At 43.0% G+C, this 22,444-nt stretch overlaps 1 protein-coding gene across 3 annotated transcripts; it reads right to left on the reverse strand.

The window, feature by feature from the left end:
• Window positions 1–171: 171 nt before the first annotated feature.
• NCBP3 (nuclear cap binding subunit 3) lies at window positions 172–22,439 on the reverse strand. 3 transcript variants are annotated; one of them, XM_086859935.1, is made up of 15 exons: window positions 22,211–22,439; window positions 20,769–20,791; window positions 17,340–20,665; window positions 15,693–15,758; window positions 14,865–14,970; window positions 13,855–13,980; window positions 11,791–11,919; window positions 9,485–9,558; window positions 8,516–8,624; window positions 7,679–7,778; window positions 7,259–7,365; window positions 5,924–6,218; window positions 5,063–5,220; window positions 3,796–3,960; window positions 172–3,291 (listed from the first exon to the last, which is right to left on the reverse strand). In XM_086859935.1, exons 3-15 carry the CDS (start codon window positions 17,751–17,753, stop codon window positions 3,056–3,058), a joined length of 2,085 nt encoding a protein of 694 aa, XP_086716061.1. In that variant the 5' UTR covers window positions 17,754–20,665; window positions 20,769–20,791; window positions 22,211–22,439; the 3' UTR covers window positions 172–3,055. The 3 variants fall into 3 exon arrangements, with proteins under 3 accessions (XP_086716061.1, XP_023794968.2, XP_086716062.1); XM_023939200.2 differs by lacking the exons at window positions 20,769–20,791; window positions 22,211–22,439 and having other exon boundaries at window positions 17,340–17,507; XM_086859936.1 differs by having other exon boundaries at window positions 1,339–3,043; window positions 17,340–22,381.
• Between the last annotated feature and the right edge of the window lie 5 nt (window positions 22,440–22,444).

A 22,444-nucleotide genomic window follows, 5' to 3' on the forward strand; every position in this document is an offset into this window, starting at 1 on the left:
ACCCCAGCCCAAAACAAACCCCAAACTGAGCTCACCCCAAAAACAGCCCGGCTTTAGGCACCACCTGAAGGCAGAGAGAGGCGACAGCCCGGGGCGGGGACCCTCGTGCCGCCCCCGGCCGGCCCTGCCCTCAGGTCTGCTTGTTTTTCCAGTAAAACTGGAGAGATCGGAGTGATTTCAGGCCACTTTTATTTAGAACAGAACAGCTGTTTTTAAATAAAAGTTCCACTCTTTTTACATTGTGTCATCTTGAACTGCAAATAGGGTGTTTTGGTTTCCTTTTCCCTCTTAAATGCATCAGGCATCCTTTTAAAAAGAAACACAAAAGCCACCTTTGCTTTAAAATTTCACCCTCCGCGCCACGTGTTCAGCCAGCCTGAAGAACTATTTATCAAAAATCCACCTTTTACAAATTGCAAAAACCTCCTACGAGAAGAACTAGTGTGGTGCTGTAATAAATCACCTAAAATTCAGTTTTTCCTCTGAGGCACAGATCCTCCAGCAAGAGCCAAAGCAAACATTCTCCTTTTTTGCAATTTTAAACATGAACGGATTTTAGTGAAATATACAGGTCACCTGTGTCTCCCTATCAAACATCAATTTCTGCATCACATTACAGTAGGTGATGATATTTGGGAGGTGAGTTAAAAAATCAAGAACACATTAGCTAAGGACTAAAAACACAAAGAGAAGGGGATTTGCAACAAAATTCTCTTTGCAATCTCTCAATCAAATAGATGGAAGTTAAAACGTTGAGGAAAAAGCACTGACTTAAAATTCAGAGTTCATTTTTAATTACCAAATCCCAGAATTTCTTGCTCAGGTAACTAAGGAAGCCCAAAGCTGGAAAGAATTCCCGATACCAGCACTCTTCAAGGCTTCTCTGTACATCATAAAAAAGCAAAACCAGGCACACTCAATTACAAAACCCTCTCTACAGGTCCCTTAAACCATAAATCTCATTTTTTCTTGCAGCTAAGTAAGCTCCTGTGGGCTCAGTATTACACATAACCCCCAAAACCATAAAACTACAGTCCTGACCAGTGTGGGGGAATTTTTAAGGCGTATTTCTGACAACCTGGAAGACAGAAGTGGAGTTAAGGGTGCCTTTTCCTGAAACACAGGTCTGTGCTCGATTTCACGCATCTTTTATATCAGCTACAGAGATCCTCTATTCCCATTAGTTTATCCTTCACCAGGCTTAAATTAGGAATATTGACATGGAAACACCATGCAATGGTTCCCAATAATCCAGGAGTTTTGGTGGAGGAGGTGGATGATTCCTTTCAGGAAAAGGAAAGGTCCCAGTGGATTCAAAGCAGTGACACAACACAAAGGTTTACTGGCAAAAAGACATTGGTGAAATCAATTTTATCAGGATGTGGAGAGATGGGTGTGGTTCTCTGGGAAAGCTTGGGGAGAGGATATTAATGAAAGCACACGTTTAAAATGAGTTATTACAGTGATCAGACATTGCAGGCGTTTCTCTCAACAGTACTTTTATGAGACATTTATATATTCAATAATTAAATATAAAATCAAGGATGAGTGTCACAAAACAAGGAAAGAGTAAGGCTTGAAGCCTGGCCAGCCCCCAGATTGCCCCTCCAGTCGCTGTGCCTGTCTTTTGACCTTTCATTTGACATATTGCTATCCTCACACATCATAAAGCGTAAGAAAAGTTAATTTTGCAGATTCCCTGCTGAAACCTCAAACCTACTTCAACTTAGTACAAAAACAGGGAGAGGGAAAAAAAAAAAAAAAAAGGAAAAATTTGCTTGTTAAAAAGCAGAAATGGGGAGAGAAGTTCACAGATATTTTGGACTGACAGAACCAAGGATGAGGGACAATGCAAACAGATTTCAGACTATTAAAATGGTTTTGCTACCTGTTGTTTACCTGAATGTGATGTGCTGCATTATTCCTCACTCAGAATTACTGGCAACATGAGAAAAAAACATAACAGTTGCACATTGATCAAATCCTTGTCCTACCCAGGGAGGGATGAAAATGTGCAGATAAAAAAGCTGAATGGAGTAAGTCACCCATGTCCACATCCACGTGTACTGTACAGGAAGAACATCCAAAGTATTGACAGGAGACAGTGATTCTAAAGTTTTCTTTTTCTCTTTCACTTCTATATAGATAGAGAACAGCACAGAGGAGAACACACTAGAACTTTCACTGTGGCCAACAGCAAGATTCTCACAAATATAAAAATGCTTTCCAGCTGTTGGATTGCTTCAGGACATAATCCAGGTGGAATGACAGGAATATAATCTCTCCTCATGGAAAAATAGCAAAAAAAAAAAAACCCCAAACCCTCAGGGATTTACACAATTGTCAAACATCCACTTTGGGAGTCCTGAATATCTCAATCCCTGCTACAGCAGAATGTGGCATCACCAAAATAAACGAGCAGGATTCCTTGGATTCTGGTGGTGCCACTGGGATAACTATATGGAATTTAACTGTAATAAAATGTGTAACCTGGATTTACATTCAGTGTGTTGGAAGAAGGGAATGTGATAATCAATCCCTTCATGCTTTATCTTTGCTGGCTGCCCACCCAGGAAGCTTTATTGTTATTACTTCAAGAGGAAAGGAAAAGTGCTGGTAAGAGCCAGAAGGGCAAGGCAATGATCTGGATCATGAAATGCCCTGTTCTTTGGATGAAGTGTGTAAAACATTTTGTTAAAAGCCTCCATGATGAAAATACCAAGAACAGAAAACGTCTCCTTAAAATACAGAGCATTTCTGTCTCATCTTTTAAGTTCAAAGCTCGGGGGTGAAAATGTTTTGCTACAATTCACTACAGGTTTGCTGTCATCAACAGAGATGACAATGCCCTACGGAGCACAGGGCCAGCCACAGACTCCAGACAAACAGCTTTGCTTTAAGTTTCAAGTGGTTTACGCCTCTCTTGTTGTAGAAAAGGAACAGAGACACTTCTGGAACCTTCACTGCAGAGTCTTTGCCAGTGTCCAGCTTTTGGGCAAAGGGGATCCTGCCACGCTGCAGAGTCACCACCAGGAGGGTCAGGCTGTGAAAACAGTCATGATTCAGAGTCTGAGCCAGAGCTGCTTTCCCGGCTGATCTCGATTTGTAGGGAGGGTAAATGATCCAAGCGACTCTTTTTTTGCCTGGACTGTTCTTTCTCCTTAATGAGAGCACCCCAAACCCTCTGCAGCTCAGAGTCATCCTCCTCTGGAGATGCCACAGAGTTTTCAGCTTTCTCTGGAGTCTTTTCCTGTGCCTTCGGAGCAGACCCCAGTCTGGTCCATAAATTACCTAAGCAGATGAAAAACAAACATTTTTAAAAACCCAAAACAGACAGGACTGAGAGGAAGAAGTCAAGGAACCAATTCTTAAACTCACTGCAACTCTTCAAACCCTTCATACTCCTCCCACCTTACTATTTGGCATAGAACTGATCATGCTTTGAAGAGTAATTGAAATTAAGCTGCAGGAGGCTCAGGGCAGCCTTGTTCATTGTTCCCTATTTGCAGAGGATGTTTAATTCACATCTCAAGTGCCTCTGCATTCCTGACACTTGTTTTGGTGCCCACAGTTTGAAAGCAGTCTTTGATCTTCAGCACACCTCCATAAAAACACTGCTCCCAAAAACCCCCAGCTCCTCCCTCTGTGTATTTAGATTTCAAAGCTTTGAACAAACATTTGCTAATTTATCCTGAATTTCATTCAGCATCAACCCTTCATGGCTTTCTGCCGGAATTTCTCTTAGACTCCAAACCCAAAGGAACTGCAGCAGAACATTTTCTGCACAGAACTAACCTGATTTCTTCTCTCTGGTGTCAGAGTAGAGGCCTTTTACATCTTGTTTGGGGATTCCCAGCCTGCTGTGCACATCTGAGATTGGTTCTCGACGAGGAGCACAGGTACTGCTTGGAGCTTTGATTTCTGGAGAGTGTGGCCTTTTTCCCAGTCTCTGCCTCACATCTGGGGATATTTTCAGTGATTAAAATGACAAAAAAAAAAATCCTGTTGCATTTACTCTACCTCTGCCAGCTCAGTTTATGCTCATTCACTATTTAAACTAGATAGATTCTCTGTTTTTATCTTTTCTTTAGTTTTTTTCATTTAAGTCTTTCATACTCAGATTTCCTGGCAATTTCTGCAATACAATTTAGCCAGATTTCATTTCAATTTTGGCAATAAATTTGACATTTAATGATTCAAGTTGTGCTCAGTCCAAAAGATAAAAACCTAAGTTATCCCATGGCCTGCTGCTTTTCTGGTGCAGCAACAGAGTGTGTAAATATCCAGAAGGAGATAAAATTCCATGAAAATTGTTCTGCCTTCAACAATTCAGGTAACAGATACCTTGATTTAGAATTCTACCACTGCTTGGAATTTGGCAGAATAAAATAAAAAGAATCCTAAAGATATTGATACTTAACCCTTGATGTGAATTTTGTATTCTGAAGTTTGCCTGGCATAGCTGGATGTTCCAAATCTTACAGGGGGGTCCAGACATAAATACGAAGGGAAAGAGAATTTTAGGACCATGAGTCAGCTTGTCAGAGGCCCAAAATGGGCAGGAGAGATAAAATACACAAACATAATTTTGACATTTCATTGATACAAAAAGGTGTTTTTCACTTATCAGTCAGATAATATCACATATGTCAGAAACAGCTGAAATTATACATGTTTAAATCAAATAAATAAGTTTTTGAAGCTCAGAAATAAATCCTGCCAAATGCAAACACACCCATTTTCATGTAATACACATTTTTTTGTGTATTTATGTGTATTTTTAAGTGTAGTGTTTCACATTTGATTTTACCTTCCTTGTGTGCTGTTTCTCAGCTGCAGAGAATCTCTGCCTCAAGGAGGGAGCAAATAAAAAAGGACAAAGCGGGGGGAAATTGGCACAGGCAAAGAAAATGGATGGAAATCGACATGACTGAAAAAGCTTTCACTAAAGTGTACTTGATTTTTTCCCCAAAGCAATTCTTAACTCAATCTCTTAGTGAGGACAAAGTGTGTGAAATAGATTTTAGTGTCAATTCTGCCCAGGAATGAGTGATAAAATTACCTGATTTGACAGTGCTGTTTGTCTGCCGTGGCCCAGAGTTATTCTGACGTTTCTCTTCCAACAGGAGCCTCACATCTGCAACTTTCTCCAAGGATCCTTTGCTGCCAATCCTGTTTTTGATGTTGCTGGTGGCTATGCTATCTGCTCGCATGGAATTCCTAAAAAAAAAATCATACACCTGATGTCCTCTAAAGAAAATTCAATCTAGTATCGTTCTTAAGTCTTTTTATACGGAAAATTACATCACAGAAAATAATAATATCAGGATTTCTCTGCTGAGAAAAAGAAGTAAAAAACAATGCTTAGAAGCTGTTCAAGCCAGAATCCTAAATATAACAATAATTCCACAAATACCTGAGTATCCATTTCAAGACATCCTCAAAATTGTTGACATTTTAATGAGTATAACCACCCTAGTGAAGGGACACTTTATTTTATTCATCTACCATACATACAACTTTAGTTAGTAGGCCCACTGTGAACATAAATTCTTTTTTGTCATCAACAATTGAGGGTTATTTTTCTTTCTGAGATAAAGAGGAAGGGACAAAGAGAAAACAGAAAGAGTTATTTTTCCCTGTTATTTGCAGTAGTTTGCATGAATTTCTCTGGATTCTAATTTGAGTTTCATTATTACTAATAAGCAAGGCTAGAGAGATCTGCAGAAGAAGCTGTATTTTAAAAATAAGTGTTAATTCTATTAAAAGCCTAGTTTCTGTATTTCTTGTTAGAATATCTACAATAAAATTATAATAAGAACTGAAAAATTGCTTCAAGTTTGTCTTCAAGCTTTGATACCTCTGTCACTAAAACCAGGAAATGCCTCTTCACTGATGATTTTAAAGACTAAGAAACTTTTACCTAATGTTTTTCAGCTGTGACTCCACCTCATCTGCATACATAGTCATCTTCATGCTTTTTTTGGGCGAGGGGGTGGAAATCATTTTCAGTTCCAGGTCATAGTCCATCTCATCCGAGTCCGAGGTGCTGGCGCTGGATCTCCTCGCGGCGCTGCGCTCCCGCGACTGCTTGAAAGCCTGCAGCTCATCCCGGTACTCCACCACCACTCTGTCATCTTCATCCATGTCCTGATCCTCCTCCTCCTCCTCCTCCTCCTCCTCCTCCTCAATGGGCTCTTCAGGAACATTTACCAAGCCTGCAGCAAAACAAACGCATTCTGATCAACTGAAATTTAGCGTCTCTAGAAAGTACTTGAAAACCAAACCAAAAAGAAAATCACTTTGCTGTAATTAATGATCTGCTATAGATGAGACTGTAGTTCTTTTAGCTCTCTCTTCTTAGAGAGAATATTTTGGCAAATATTTTAAGTGGACTAAAACTGCCACAGGACAAAATGTCCCTCGTGTTCACTTCCTCAGAGGCCTGGCCAAGCACGAAGCTGGACAGAGTAATTAAAGTACAACTGCCTCTTATGGAAGGTGCTGTTCTTCCTTCCTAAGCTAAGCACAATTCCCAGGATCTTACAGGGCTTAATGTGCCAGCTGCTGGCTCTGCAAAAATCCTTTCAAGTCCTGCAAGCAGCAATGCCAAAAAGAACACGAGTGTCATTATTATGAATTTATCACAGACACTGATTTAAATAGAAACAACTTCAATTTAGTCATCGCCAGCACTCAGACATCTCTTCAGACAGCACTACATGACCAACATGGAAAATCTTCCATGAGATTTGACACATCCATAGTTGTATTTTTAACAGGCCAATCACACTGTACTTGTCTCATATCAGGTTTTTACACCTATTGTTCTTCTACCTTAGTCAGCAGATGAAGATATACAAGCATAATTAGTAGAATTTTCTCATCTCTGTTGTTTTACATTTAGAGATTGCTTTTTAGAGACTGGGAGAATTGACTTAGCAAGTATGACAAATTGCCAGGAAGGCTTTTTCCTTTTTTCACCCCTTCTTTTGGCCTTTGATGCCACATTAGTCCCCATGCCCTAAATTTGTAAAAGAAAAATGTCACATAAAAACCAGCAGCTATTTTGGGAAGCAAGGAGCAGAATCAAGTTTCCGCCTCAGGAATTTCCTGTAAACTCTTAAAATGCGATTCAGATTTATTTTTTTAAGAAAACTTCCACACATCCCATGGGATTGGTGAGACACTGCTCCAGATCCTGCCCAGCCCTCTGTGTCCCAGTGTCCCCACAGGGCTGTCCCAGTGCCACCAGTACCAGAGTGCCGATGTTTATAGGGAGGAGTCAAGCCCACATCGTCCCCAATCAGCGTCCTCTTCTTGATCACGTCCCGATGGATCCGACGGGAATGGTACCTCCTCTTCCTGAAAATCAGAGAGAGGATGACATTCCTGCCACAGGAATTATGGCTCATTCATTAAGCTCTAAATCCTGGATGAAGGATATGCAATTATCACCTACTTTAACAGCAGACACGTATTTATGTCAAATCTGTTTTGAATATAAACTTCATTTTCGTAACAAAATTGTCCCCTTATAATTCACACTCACATTGCAAAAACATTATTTACACTGAAGCATCTACATAAACTAAATAGAAAATCCACAAATTAAACCAGTTTTAGATTAGCTTGTCCAATTACCTGCAATGTTCCAATTTCTCTGTCCAACACTCACCAAGAATTGCTAAGAATTCCTTTCATGCCTCCATAATTTGGATTGCCATATTTCATGTAATACTGGCTTCTCCTTGCAGCTCCCAGCTCCTTTTTGTCATCTGCAAAAAACAAAAATTATAGGAATTTTCCCCTCTTAGAGTATAACTTACAGCACAGCATAGAAATAAATAACCATCCAAAGACAGACAGTGAGACTGAGTGTGCCTTAAAATCAGAATTACTTCACCCTCTTCCACGAAGGATTCAATTTTGCTTACACCTCTGGAATTTCTGCTCCCACCACAGCTTTATCTGTGTCTAGAAACTTAATTCCAGGGAGACTGGGTTTCTACAGATCAGCTTAACAGGGCATTACATCCTCCTGTCACTGCTGGAGTTTCCACTCTCCTTCCTCATCACCTTTCTTTTCTTAATGAATGTGCCACTTCCTGCATGGTCCAGAAATTATATGGGTTTTCATTTTATTCATTAATAAAACGAGTGTTTAGCAATAGTTTTTACTAATCCCTTATTGGCATCTCAAGTTATATCCATATTTATAAAATGTGGAATTTACTTCTGGAAAAAGGCATCATAAAACCTATGCATGGAATTGGGAAGAATGCCCTGAGCCCAAGATACAATTTCCAGGTACAAGAATTTTTATACAGCTTGAACTGGATATAATTGACATTTCCACAAGAAATGTAGATTTATGGCAAAATCTTAACACCTAACAATCAGCAAAAAAATAACACTTTTAAATAAGAAGTAGGCACTTTGAGTCATTAATTAGCCAACAAATAAAACTACAACAAGCAATGAATTTGGGGTGCTTGTTAAGGTGGTCATTTACCTTTAGTAGCAAATCTCATGAATAGCTTGTTTCCTTTAGCCAGTTTATTGGCAGGGCGAAGGTCATTACGCAGGAGAGAATCCTCTTCTACTTGGGAGAGGGCATCCAACTTTGGAGGCAAAAAAGGTATTTTGGACTCAAAAATCAAATGACTGTTGAACAAAAATAGGTTGCTTACAGAGAAGCAATCAAGTGATTATGAAGAAAGTCACTTTTCAAATGATGCTCAAATGAGCTCTGCTTTTTCTTCTTGATAAGCTGATGTTAATTTTTAATGTAAATTGCCCTGAAAATTTAAAGTATATCCTTCTCTTGCTCCATAACATTAACTCAGGTTATTAAATCCAGTAATTGTCAAATGACTCCATATTACTGACTGAAATACACAAAGTAAATAGCACAACTCAGACACTGATTTTTTCTTTCGTTTCATATCTAAATGATTTTATTAACAAGTTTTCATGCCTTCACACAATGATTAAAAAACCTTCATTTTTCATTTATAGCTGCTTTATAGAAACTCAAATTCAGACTTCCATGATGTAGGAGTGTTCACTGAGCCATTCCTAAAGGAAATCCTAATCACACCTATTATTCCCTCAGCCAGTGAAGATTAAATTGCTGCCAGGACATCACTGTGTGTGCTGATTCCCACAGATCCATGGGCAGCCTAAATCCCATCTAAGCACTTTCCCAGCTGAAAGGTTGTTGCTTTCCATTATTGTTCTATCATTGCCTCCTCTCATCAGAAAAGAGAAGCCAGGCTCACTCTTAAATGCTCCAAAATCTTTTTTCACAAAGCACTTTACACTGTTATTATCACCCCCTGCACCCCATTTCACTCCCCACCTAATTTATTTTGATAATTAAATTGTGAATTGCAAATAGAAACCTAAAATGCTATGAAAACTTCACACCAGCCAGAGCAAAACTTCCATAGCAGAGTTTCCACTTCCCCTCTGTACTGACCTCCACATCACTGGGATTGTCATCCTCAACCTCGCCTTCTTCTGTCTCATCATCAGAGCTTTCCTCCTGTTTTTCTAAGGAAAATAATTGGGGAACAAAAAACAAAACAAAGCCAAGCTCCATTTTAGTGTCAGCCTCATTTGATTTATGATTACCTACATTGTCTGAGATCAGCCTGAGGTGCTCTCCTTTCCCCTGAGCAGCCTAGGGAATAATCAAAGCAGTGAATGCCTATGGAAAAGTGGAGCACGGTGAAATTCAGAGCTCTGTGCCTGCAGCAGCACATGTGCATCATTAATTTAATTCTTTGAAAGCAAATGAAAATGCACTGCCTGTCAGGATTTAGTGTGTTCAAAATCAGAGATCAGCAAGGCCAAGGCACTAAAGGCACATAAAAGCATTTCCTTCCATCTCCTTTTCAAATATCCAGTACTGACAGTGTAAAAGAGGTTATTAATCAAAAGCTTAGAGATGGAGAGTAGCAAAAAGAAAAGAACCCTAACCTTAGTAACTTAATTTTAATGTGAAATAACTAAAAAAGAAGTGCATGCTTCTAGAACTGCTGAAATTGCGAGCTGCTTTGATTTTTCAGTTCTCTTTAGCTCAGTGTAAGAAAATTCATGCTGATTTTTTTTTACCAAAGTCCCCAGGAAATAAAATATTGTAAAAAAAGTAATGACTATGGACAGCTACGAATTGCTATGATATGCCAATATCATTTGTAAAGATCTCTAAGTACTTCATAGGCCTAAGATTAAAAAACCCTCTCTTTTATATTTTAGAGTTCCTTATCTTAAATCTCATCCAACAATAGACTTAAAAAACTTAAAATAGAGAGTGGCAGCTGTTCAAAAGATCCTGAAAATATTCCTGAGTGAAAACAATAAAGCACAATTAACCAAACTGAAACCAAAGAGAGAATTTAAGTAAACAAATTACCCAAATTCAAACCAGAATAATTAAGTTCAATCAGCGAGAGTATTCATGCATTTTTCTCCCTCACTATTTTGAAGTTTCTCATAGCACAGACCAATTTTTTGCTTCCCCAAATGTCTAAACAGCCCTGAAATTCCTATCTAAAAAAAGGAATGTAACCAAGCCAGATGACTCCAGGGTATCTGTATGGATCTCACACCTTAAGATGTAATTGAACACTCTGTACTTTCTCTAATATCCCACTTTTCCAGAGGAACAGGAGTAATTCAGATGACAGTTCTTATTTTCAGATGGGGTATAATGATAATAAAATATGCAATTCATAGCAAGCAGGATTAAATATATATGTTTATGCTCCATTTAAGCAATGTCCCTAATCTCCAAAAATTTCAGAACAAGTCTTACTTGAAGCTTTATCAACATTTGGCCAAAATTAGTCATGTGGATGGTTGAGAAGCCACTGCTTTGTGGAGAAAAGGAGCAGGAAAAGAGGGTGAATTAGAACAATCTTTAAATTTAACAAAGCCTTAAACACCAAATTTCCCAGAAAGGCTTTTGGAAGCACTGCAGATATCTATCAGAGAAATTGGCTACTTGCATTTCAGTCATATACAGCATTTTTAAGCAGAATCTATGGAAAAGTTAATAAATCTAGCAATTTTTTGGTCTGTATCAGGTGATAGATTACCTCCAACCACATCACTCACAGCAGCCTAAGAGCAAAACCATCCTCAGGTAGCAAAATGCTGCTTTTAAACTTCCTCACATAAAAGGAAAATAAATTTACAACCAAGGCAGTCAGGTACCAGACTGATCACGACACTGAGATGTACTTTAGCTGCTCTGCTCTTTTATAACCAACCTTTTAATAACTTCTTTCTTAAAAGGATAACAGCCAAATTTAGAGCTGATACACACCCTGGTGAAGTGATGCACTGTCACGCTGCTGTGAGGGTTATACTTGAAGGATGGTGGTGCATCAAAAAGGGAATTAGCTGTGGTATTTCAAAAATAGGCCATTTTCTCACACCTGCTTTTTGCCCGCTTTGCTGCCTTTGTAGGCACATCACACAGAGCTATTTCTGTGCACATGTCCCACTATAAATACCAGCTCTCAGTATCACCCTCACCTAACACGTTTAGTATCGACTGAATTTCTGCTTTTGGTCTAGCTCCAACCCACCTTTTAAGAAGCAGCTTCTTCAAAAGGTTTCCAAGATGAAAGCCTTTTTTAAAGTGGCAGAATACATTTACCTGCAACTATATGATAGAAGCTCCTTCAGTAATTTAGGTTATGCAATACCCCAGCACAAGTTTAAAGTTTCATTGATTTAATGAGATGATGGCTGTATTTGCATATCTCAATCTACCTTTCTTGGTTTTTTCAGCTGTCTTCTCCTTATTGTTTTCTCTGCTCTTTGTTTTCTCCTGATCAGGCAGGGAACTCATATTTATTAGAGCCCGTGTTGCTGTCACTTCATCAAGCCAGACCACATTACCTGGGACAAACAGAAACACAAAACCCAAATGCAGTTGGTGTCATCAAGGAGTCACATCCCCCCTGCCTTGCTGGAAGGAAATTAATGACAAAAATTCAGAAATGACAGAAAAGCTATCAGATCTCTTGCAGGGAAAGTCATATCCTTGAATACACCTGGATAAGCTGGAGGACACACATTTTTTAGCTCATTACAAAACACAAGAGCTGGTCAAAACCCCAAAATCACTGAAATGCACAACCATAGATTTGAGAGGCTTTCTGAAAATAGCAAATTAGGGCACTGGATCGGGGTCAGTGGATCCATGTGTTCCCACACAAATGTGATTAAGAGAACAGCAGGGGGCAGGAATGAAGCCTGGATCTTTTTCCCCTTTAGCAACTTAACAGAACCTTGGACTTCACTGCAGAATTCTGTTAATCTTTTCCAAAAAGCAGGAAAATAGGAGGGAAATAGGAGACTTCTCAAGCACTTTGCACATATTTTGGAGTGCACAGGCTCACAACATCATTCAGGATGTGCCCTAAGTGTCAGCAGATGGTACTAAAATATAACTTATTAGGCCAATTAAAAGCATTTCATAGATGTTGAAATTAAAAGAGCTAAAACTGCTTAGAAACAGGATTTGAACAAAAGCTTTCTGCACTTAGTACAAATACAGCAACAAATGTCTCTGTTCTACTGTTAAGCAGAGTGGATTCAGATATTAAGAAAACTGTACAGTGACCCAAAATAAGGGAATCTCTCTAAATGACTCAGACAGGAATTACAAGGTGAAGAACGCACAGATATTAATTTCAATAATTGGTTAATAAATCTTTTTTTTTTTTTTTCAGTCTGCCTAATCTTCCCATCTCCAAATTTCCAAAACCTTCACCATTTAATCAGTTTGAAACACGAAACACTAAATCCACCTTTGCACTAAGTCACCTTAAGATGTAATTCAATTGGGAACACTTAAGATTTTGCCATGATGCAAATCTATGCTGAAAAGAGAAAGCATTTTCTTGATATTTTCACCAAGTGTAGCTGACATGGTAACTCAGACACAGCATGAAAATTCACCATTAAAAAAAGATGTGTAATAGCTATAACTGGGTATTGTTGCAACCCTGAAGCTTTAATTTTCACATGAATTTACTCATGTAGCATTTAAGAAAACACACAGTCTTCGAAATGAAGCCTCAGATGAAGCTGTGCATTCCCAAGCTCATGCATCAGCACAGGTCCATCCAGCAGCTCTGTACTGTAATTATCCACCCAGGGCTCATTGGGTTTCACATTTTCTATCAGCTTGTGCCAGCACTTCAAGCTGTCACATACACTGACTTCAAGGTCACCAGTATTTTGTAGAACACCATCTATTTCGTCTTGAATTTCTTCAGGGTCACTCCAGAGAATGAAGCTACTGATTCTCAGCTTTTAGCCATGCTTGTCAATAAGTTTCCAGCTATTTGGAAAACCCTGCACTGGCTCCCATTTCTTATTATGTGATTTCAGGCACAATCTCAGAGTATTCCAGTTCCATGATCCACAAAAAACTCTTCTACAGCCTTCAGAGTCGGTGAGGAAAGCCCAACTCTCCACCACCTTTGATCTTGCTGATGTCACTCCCCAAAACAGCCCTCACCACGTGTACCCACATTCCTTCTCCAGCCCATGGAAATCACACCCAGCTGCTACCTCCTTCCACCCACCCATTTCTCCTGAAGCATGCACTACACAAATATGGCAACAAATCTCCTCCTCCTCCTCCACACAAAACCATCCCAACCTGCCCAACTGCACAGTTCAATTACCCTCTCTCAGATATATTATTTATGTCAAGATGGAAGTGGCACAGAATTTTAGATCTTTTTCCCCTTAGAGATACAGCTGTGACCAGGTTAAAAAAAAATAAAAAAAATTAGAATTACAAATACTGTGTTTACTTACATGAGGTATCATCCAGCCACTCAATATGAGCAGGAGGATACTCTTTGAAATAGGCAAAGATGTCCTGGGTACTCATCTCATCCACCCCACAAATGTAAATGGTGTCCAGCCTTACTTTAGGAATTGCTAGAAAAAGACACAAGGTGGTACTTATTCCAAGCTTTCAGATTAGTAATATGTGAGTTTATAAGGCAGATACTCTAAATAAACAAAAGAGGAATTAATTGAATTGAAACATTACATAGACCCTAACTTAATTTATTCTTCCACAATGCAAAACTTCAATACATTTGGAATTAAAAGAGATTACAAGCACTGGTAGATACAGAGACTGCACAGCAACCAAACAGCTAGAAAAACATTTTTTTCCTCTTTGAACACTGCTGAAGTGCTATCATTAAGTGCTAAAGAGCCAGAACAAAACAAGGCCCTGCACAAAGCACTTCCACTTGTATCACCTGATGGGGAGCTGTTCCAGGCCTCAGTTTAGCAGGTCCAAGCTGCCAATTGGAAAAAAGCCTTGAGAACTAACTCAAGTGCCAAAAGCACCAATCTGTTGTGCACACATCTCCTGGCTTCAGTTCCAGCCTGCCATCAGTGCAGCTTCACTGTGTGTACAGCACAGAGTCTGATCTCCCTGTGCACAGGACACAGAGTCCTCCACGTGTACCCACACACTGCTCCAGGGATTTTACAAAGCATTTAAAGATCCTTAAAGCAGCACTGATCCAGAAGGTGAATCTTGGGCATGCAGCACTAGTAAATAAGGCACACAAAAAATGTCTTGTGTTGGGGTTGGTAAAACAAAGAGTGAACTGGCAAGTGTCACATAGGTTAAAAAATAATGACGCGCAAAAGAAAAGGTGGAAAAACCGCAAAGTGATTCCTTTCAGCAGTAATATGGAAAAACCTCTGGGAATGTGGAAACTACTGCAGAATAAATAGAGTCACGACACTGTGAGGAAGTAACTAAAGAGGTCTTTGCTCCTGACTGCTGGATGAACTTGTACCTTTCTTCATCATGTCCCGGTCCAGGGCCACGTTCCTCTGGGCCAGATTCACTTCAGCCCGAAAATGGAAGCGTTTAGCTCTTTGCTCCTTCTTCTCAATTGCTTCCTGCAAAATGCAAAACAATGCACTCAAACAGGAATCAGGAGCACCCTCAACAAACTCCACTGAGGATATTTAAAATCTACCAGACAGCGACAATTTATGTTAATGATTTTATTAATTCTGGAGAGACCTGTAGGTTTCAGAATGTGCAGCAGTAGTTCACCAAAATATTTCTGTGACACAGACCAGTTTTTGTATAGGTTCAGCAGTGGCAATCAGGATGCATGGAAAACAAGGTATCTTGTACAACACAGACTCCATCATGGAACAGGAACATTATCTAGTCCTTGCTAACAAATATTAAATACAACCTCTCTTTTAAAAGAAGCCTTTCTACCACAGGCGAAATTCATCTTTGAAAATTACACAGTTTTTAAAAATATATACAAAGGTGTGAATTTGTTTCTCTGAGCATGAATTTAACACTGGAGAGCTGGCTCCAGGGAACATTTTAGACTGGTAACTCAGGCTCCTCTTATGTAGCTCATGAGCAACAGCCTGCCTGGAACTTGTGCAGTTTTGGGAACTGGATGAGAAGGTCCTTGTTCTCCAGATTTTATTAGGAAGCATTCTAGGTTTTTGGATCTTTGGAACACTCACTGTGATTCATGCCAGCTGTCTGAACACCAGGCTAAGCCTTTGTGCATATTGGGGAAGAAATTAAATGGTTCCTTCCACTTCTCCAGTGGCAAAAATGACAAAATGTTGAAAAGCACAAAAATTACCTTGGAGGTTACATCTATTCCAGTGATGAAACTTCCAGCTTTGTTTTCATATCTCCTACTGGTGTCCTGAAACAAAGCAAAATGGTGATGAAATCTCAATGAGCACTGAAAGCAACACACTTGTTACACAGAAAAAGGCACCTGATTATTTCTACAAGAAAGAGATCCTCTTTTCCTTGATTCAAGCTACATCCCTGGACAGAGAGGCACTCTGATGTCAGTGAAAGTAAAAGCACATGAACTGAACCAAACTTCCCTCACTGTAAGGCCTGTTTCCTTCTACAGAATTTAGTTTCTGTATCAGCTGCTGCCAAGCTTTTTCTCTCTCAGCAATACAGAAAAAGTCATCAAACATCTTTCTCACGTAAGACTTCCACAATTTTGGGTTTGGGTATACTTTCCTTGTAAAACATGAGCAGATTTAACAGTGATATCTGACTACTGAAATGTCAGTTTGCAGCTTTTAATCTCAGAAAGTGAGAACACCAAGCTACATCCACAATGAAACAAGTAAATTTTATTCCTATCATTATTTCAACCCCAAATTCCAAATACCAAGGTGAAACACTACTGTTTTGATACTGAGGGATGATAAAGTTGAAGAATGAGGGGGAAAAAGTACAAGTTTCCTCTCCATCAGTCAGGACTGCTGAATTCAGAGGGGGACTAAACTCCACAGCCCCTGGACCAATGACCCAATTCTGTGCCCTCCACTGTCTGCATCTGTAAAATGGCACCTCTTCATTCTGACACCATCAACTGGCAGAAGTTTGGAGCTGGAAGAACACCTCTTGCTTTCTTTAGCAGTAAATGTGTTCTTTACACTTGTGCTGCAAGAATTACTTTGGCTAAAGGACCATTTCTAGAAGTAGGTTAGTCTCAGTTTAGAAAGACTGAAGAACACACACAATCCAACTGCTTTTCTTAGTAACAGCATCAAATTCCTCTAACGTTGCCAAATGGTCAGAGTTACTAGAAAAAGAAAAGCAAAATAAACATGATTTTTAAAGCTGAAACCCCCCACTGTCTGAGGTTGACTCACGGAGCACAAGGAAGTACAGCACGGTGCTGTCTCTCAGGCCACATGTTGGGTAGAAGCACAAGCACATTGGACCAACTAATTAAAAATTAGCTTCCGAACCAGTTTTCACCCAAGTTTTGAGAGCAAAAGAGTACTTAGGATTTTAAAACTGTGACCCATTTTTAGTCGTTAAACCTAATCCTACTAAAACTTGTACAGAAACAATCAGCGAGAGTGAAAAAGGGCAGAAAAACATCGGGAAGGAAACCCCCAAACCCCGCTCATCCGAGCCCACACTCCGAGCTCTGCTATCCCGCCATCAGCCTCTGCTCCCCGCTTCGGGTATTCCCTGTGTTCCCTGCATCAAACATCCCCTGTCCGCTCTCCCACCCACAGCCTCCTCTACACCCCAACACTGCACCCCAAATCCTGCACCGCCTCCTTTATTCCATTCCTTCCCAAGCACATCCCGCCCGCTTCCTTAGGACTCGCCCCCGAGTCCCCTCATATCCCCGCTCCCACATCCCCGCTTTTCCCAAGAATCGCCCCCCAAAAGCTCACAGAGAGCTCAGACACCCCCAACCGCCGGACCCAGCCCCTCCTCGCCCACACCTCTCGGCCCTCACCGGGATGAGCTCCCGCAGCGAGCGCCTCACAGGGATGGTCTCCAGCTCGCCCTCTTCCACCTCCATGGGCTCGGGCTCGGGGCCGCGCGGCTCCGCCGTGGTCGTGGTCGCCTCCGCCTTCACCGAGATCCGCAGGCCCCGCACGGCCGCCATGGCTCCGCCAGGCCCGCCCAGCGCGGCCAGCGAGACGAGCGCGGCGCGGCACAGAGCGGCGGGGCGGCTCCGAGCGCGGAGAGCGGCCAGGAGCGCCGGGCGGGCGGAGCGCAGCGGCCCGGAGCGCCGCCCGCAGCACCGCCCGGCCCGGCCCCGCCGTGCGCCGCCCCGGGGCACCCCGGCATCGAGCCACCCCCGAGAGACAGCCGAGCTCTTCAGCCTAGGGCGCCTCGAGCCCAGCACACCCTGAATCCGACGCATCCCCTGAGCCCAGCGCGCCCCGAACCCAGCACACCCCGAGCCCGGGGCACCCCGAATCCAGCGCACGCCCGAGACCCACTGGACCCCGAGCCCGGTGCAACCCCTCAGCCCAACGCACCCGGAGCCCAACGCAACGCGAAACCAACGTACCCCGAATCCAACGCACCCCCGAGACCCAGCGCACCCCCGAGCCTCCCCCAGCCCCAGCCCGGCACATCTCGGGCCGGACGGAGCCGGTTCATGGCCCAGGGGCTCAGGGTGGAGAACGGCCACGGAGACCGGGCAGAGCGCGGCTATAGCAGGCGAGAGGGCAGCCCCGCCGTGTCCCCGGCCCCGGGGAAAGGCACACGGAGAGCAAACACAGAACTTAAGTCCTTCCAAAAAAAGGGTTGTTTTTCTTTTAACTATCTGAACTCTAATGTTCAATTTCCCCGTCCATACTAGCAGAATGTTACACCTCTGATAAAATCAGACTGATTCTCAGCTCGAGCAGTGTTGTGTCCTGTTGTTCCGAGGCTCAGTTATTCTCTTTGTCCCCTTGTCCTAAGGTGTTCAGGTTGTTCCAGGAGAGCAGCCTTGACTCCTCTTGGCCTGAAGACACCACACCTTTCACCAATCCTCATGAGACAAGTTCTTCATTCCCTTAATTACACTAATGAGCTCCATTCCCTCACACACAGCAGACCAGAGCCCTGTTCTAGCTGAGGAGTTGCTCCTGCCTTGGCATCATTATTTCACACCACAGCTGCCAGGCTACACAACCACATCCCATTGTCATTGTGTGTTATAATCACACCACTAAGAATTCCTATTACTTCTCCAGCTGCAGGACCCTTTCCTCCAGCTCAGGCTGCTCCACACCTCATTTCTGCACATGTTACAAATAAACCCTCTCCAGTCCATCCCCTGTGACACGTCACTTTCCCTCTGAACTGATGGTACTTCCCAGGAAAATTCAAATTTAGATTTTGTCACAAAGACATTTCCCAGCTGGCAGCAAAAAGGCTCCTCCCCTTACACAAAATCCAGTGGGGTCAAGAGATCATTCTACCCATCATTCATGCCAAGATTATTTACTCTCAAGTCTTCACACTGAGTTCGTTACACAATGGCTCATGTCACTGTTCACCAGAAGTGCTACATTTGGCGCTGACATCCCACAGCAGCACCTGGCAGGAACTTCTGACACAGGTGACACTTCCAAGCCAGGTGTGAAGCCAGGTTCCAGGCCACGTGAGATGAAGAAAAGGAATAAACAGGGCACAGGCACCTCCTGCGAGCAGCTGAGCCTGAACTAATTGCAAGAAGAAACATTTCTGAGGAAGAAATGCTGTTTCTTCAGGTCACAGGGAAAAGAAACCAAGAGATGGAACTTTTCCTCCTTTAGTTTTAGTTTAGTAAGTAGGACACAGTATTGCCATGTGATCTGGACCAGCCTGACAAAGCCAAACCCTTCACGGAGCAGTTGGGACAGGGTTACATGACACCAGGTCACCTTGCACCGCTGTCAGCAGAGCACAGATGGATCTTGGGCTAACCCAGGTGTTTCCTGATTTTGTTTTAACATCCCGTGGATGTCACCTCGGGCAGAACATTGCTGTGCTACAGCCCTCCATACCTGGCACCTTTTCAAGATTCACTCACTGCACTCAGCAAGAAACTTTCTACTGATTGACTGTGGCTTTAGACACACTGCCAAAATTTTAGAGCTTCTTAGGAAGGAACAGTCTCTGGCTAACTGTAGGGACAATAAAATCAGGAGAGGGAAACCAAACCTGGGTACCAGTGAGGCTTTTTACTGCCAGGTGGGTGAATAGAATGTTTTCACAACATTTTGTAATTCCTTTCAGGATCTTGTCATTAACAGTGAACTCTTCAGCATTCCAAGCTGATTTAGTTTTATTATTCTGAGACTGTGTCCCAGAGCTTTGTTTTTCTTTCACATTCCTCTCTGCAATCCCTCTGCCTGTGAAAGATCACCTGGACTCTTAAAATGTTGTTTTCAAACCTGTAGGAAGCAGGTTTGGGCAGAAGGACTCTGCCTTGCTGTAGCCTTTGTGCAGCAGGGATGGGTACTGATAATAAAGTACTGAGGGTTGCAGCATTTAAATAGGGGAGGAAAAAGAAATTTGGGAAAGGCTCCCAGTCATTACCAGAAATGCTAAGTAAGGCTTTCACAAATAATGAAGGTGAGAAAAGATGTGGACAACCTGAAAGTGATTAAGGCCAAGTTGGATGGAGCTCTCAACAACCTGTCCTAGTGGAATGCCCTAGTGTCCACGGCTGGGGGCTGGACCTGGATGATCTACGAGGTGCCTTCCAACCCAAACTATTCCATGATCCTATGAAATCATTCCAGCATAAAAACACCCACGGGAGGGCCTTAGGGCAGGAGCGTTATTGATTTCCCGGCTTTGACCAACAGAGGGTGCTCGTGCAACAGAATTCCCAACGTGAGCAAAAACCAAAACCAAAATCTGATGGAAGACACCAATTGCTGCAGTTTTGGGATCAGCTGAAAACAGGAGATAGGGACCGGGAAGGGAGGGGGAAAAAGAACAGTCTGTGGGCCCTCAAAAAAGGAGACGTTTTTGCAGTGGTCTGTCAGGAGTCAGAAAAATGGTGAACTTTGCCCTAATAAAGTACTGGTTGATTAGTTAGTTAGTTAGTTAGTTAGTCTGTGGTCTGTGAACACTGAACAGAATGGACACGTGTTCCTGCAGTTATGATTTAACTCTCCTGCCATCCTGGGCTCTCAACAATGATCTGCAGCTTTTCACACCTGTGAAAAACCCATGGAAGTGTGTGTGCTGTTCCTGCAGCTGGCCAGCAAACCCCACATGTCACCACGGAAACTGGGACAGGCTTCCAAATGGATCATGGATCAGGGCTCCCTCCTACATCCAGTCCATCTGAAGAGTGAACAGCATCAGCAGAGGAAGGATGTTCATTAGTGAGGCTGAAACCAAGCACCTGGTGTTTTTTTATGGATTTGATGAGCCACAGGCTCCTCACCTGTAAGACAGAATATTTTCTCACTGGGATATTGTGAAGGTTAGCACAGCTCTGACACATTGCCAGAGTCCCATCCAGGAGACAGGTACAAAAGGAGACAGGCACTACAAAAAAGCAGGGAGGCAGGGAGGAGCACAGCACCCTCACAGCCAGGGACAGCTGCGCTCTAACATTGTTTATGCAAGTGCCACCACGGGGAGACCACACAGATGAAAAAGCACATTCCTTTCTGGGAAAAAAACACACAGAACTGAGCAGAGCTGGAGCAGAATTCTACACACATTGACAGATATTACTCTGAGATTTAAGAGATCTTGGAGAATGATCTAAAAGTGGTAAATACTGCTGTTTCTTACAGATAATTCTTAATTTGTCAGTGGGCAGTCAGTGAACTGCCCTGAATAAAATGAAACTTTTTGTTTCACAGGGCTATTTTTAACCCAGAACAGCTCGTTGGCCCAGTTCAGTGTGTAGTCCCATGAAAAGCAGCTGTGCTGGCACAGCTATGGGGTGGGAATATGTGGTTGGCAGGGAGGATAAGGACAGAAGCTGCTGGCACAGCCCTGAAGGAAAACAGAGTGAGCTGCAGCCTTTAATGTATAGAATCACAGAATATCCTGACCTGGAAAGGACCCACAAGGATCATCCATTCCAACTCCTGGCCCTGCACAGACACCCCAACAATCCCATCCTGTACATCCCCTGAGAGCATTGTCCAAATGTTCCTGGAGCTTTGGCAGCCTTGGGGCTGTGCCCATTCCCTGGTGAGCCTGGGCAGTGCCCCAGCACTCTTTTGGGAAGAACCTTTTCCTAATATCCAACTTAACCCTCCCCTGGCATAGTTCCAGCTGTGGTCCTGTCTCCCTCGGGTCCTGCCCCTGGCCACAGAGCAGAGGTTGGTGCTGCCCCTCTGGAGGATGTTGAAGACCACAATAAGGTCTGACCTCAGGCTCCTCCAGGCTGAACAAACCAAGTGACCTCAGTCCATTCTCACAAGGCTTTCTCTCCAGACCCTTTCCCATCTTTGTAGGCTCCTCAGGCAAGGAATGGTGTGGCAACAGGGCCAGGGAAGGGATTGTCCCCCCGTGCTGGGCACTGGTAAGACCACATTCGAGTGGTATGTCCAGTTCAAACCCCCTCAGTTCAGGAAGGACATCGAGGGGCTGGAGCATGAGCAGAGAAGGGGACAAAGCTGGGGAAGGATCTGGAGCACCAGAAGAGGCTGAGGGAGCCAGGAGGGCTGAGGCAGGAGGAGGGGGGATCTTCTGGCTCTCCAGAGCTGCTGGAAAGGAACTGGAGCCAGGTGGGGGTCGGGCTCTGCTCCCAGAGAACAAGGGACAGGACAAGGGGAAACGGCCTCAAGCTGTGTCAGGGGAGGCTTAGGCTGGACACCAGGAGGAATTTCTTCCCAGAAAAGGTCATTAGACATTAGAACGGACTACCCAGAGATGTAGCGGAGTCACCGTGCTCGGAGGTGTTCAAGAAACGACCGGACGCGGCACTGTGGCCTGGTTAACAAGGTGGTTCGGTGACGGGTGGGACAGGATGATCCCAGCGGTGTTTCCCAGCCGGATCCGTGCCGGGGCTCCGCCGCTGTTCCCGCCTCCCCTCACAGCCCGCCCTCACAGCCCGCCCTCGCACCCACCCCCCGCCCCGCCCGCGCGGGGAGATGACGT

This window comes from Cyanistes caeruleus, chromosome 21 (assembly GCF_971803275.1).
Source record: "Cyanistes caeruleus chromosome 21, bCyaCae1.hap1.1, whole genome shotgun sequence".
Taxonomy (NCBI): Eukaryota; Metazoa; Chordata; class Aves; order Passeriformes; family Paridae; genus Cyanistes; species Cyanistes caeruleus.

Excerpts from the sequence above, each read along its gene's own strand:
- NCBP3 (XM_086859935.1), bottom strand. The coding sequence starts at position 17,753 with ATGCGTCGGATTCAGGGTGTGCTGGGCTCGAGGCGCCCTAGGCTGAAG. Across the intron at positions 7,366-7,678 it reads GGAATTCTTAGCAATTCTTG|GAAGAGGAGGTACCATTCCC; the intron begins GTGAGTGTTGGA and ends TCTGATTTTCAG. Across the intron at positions 3,292-3,795 it reads CACCAGAGAGAAGAAATCAG|GTAATTTATGGACCAGACTG; the intron begins GTTAGTTCTGTG and ends TCATCTGCTTAG.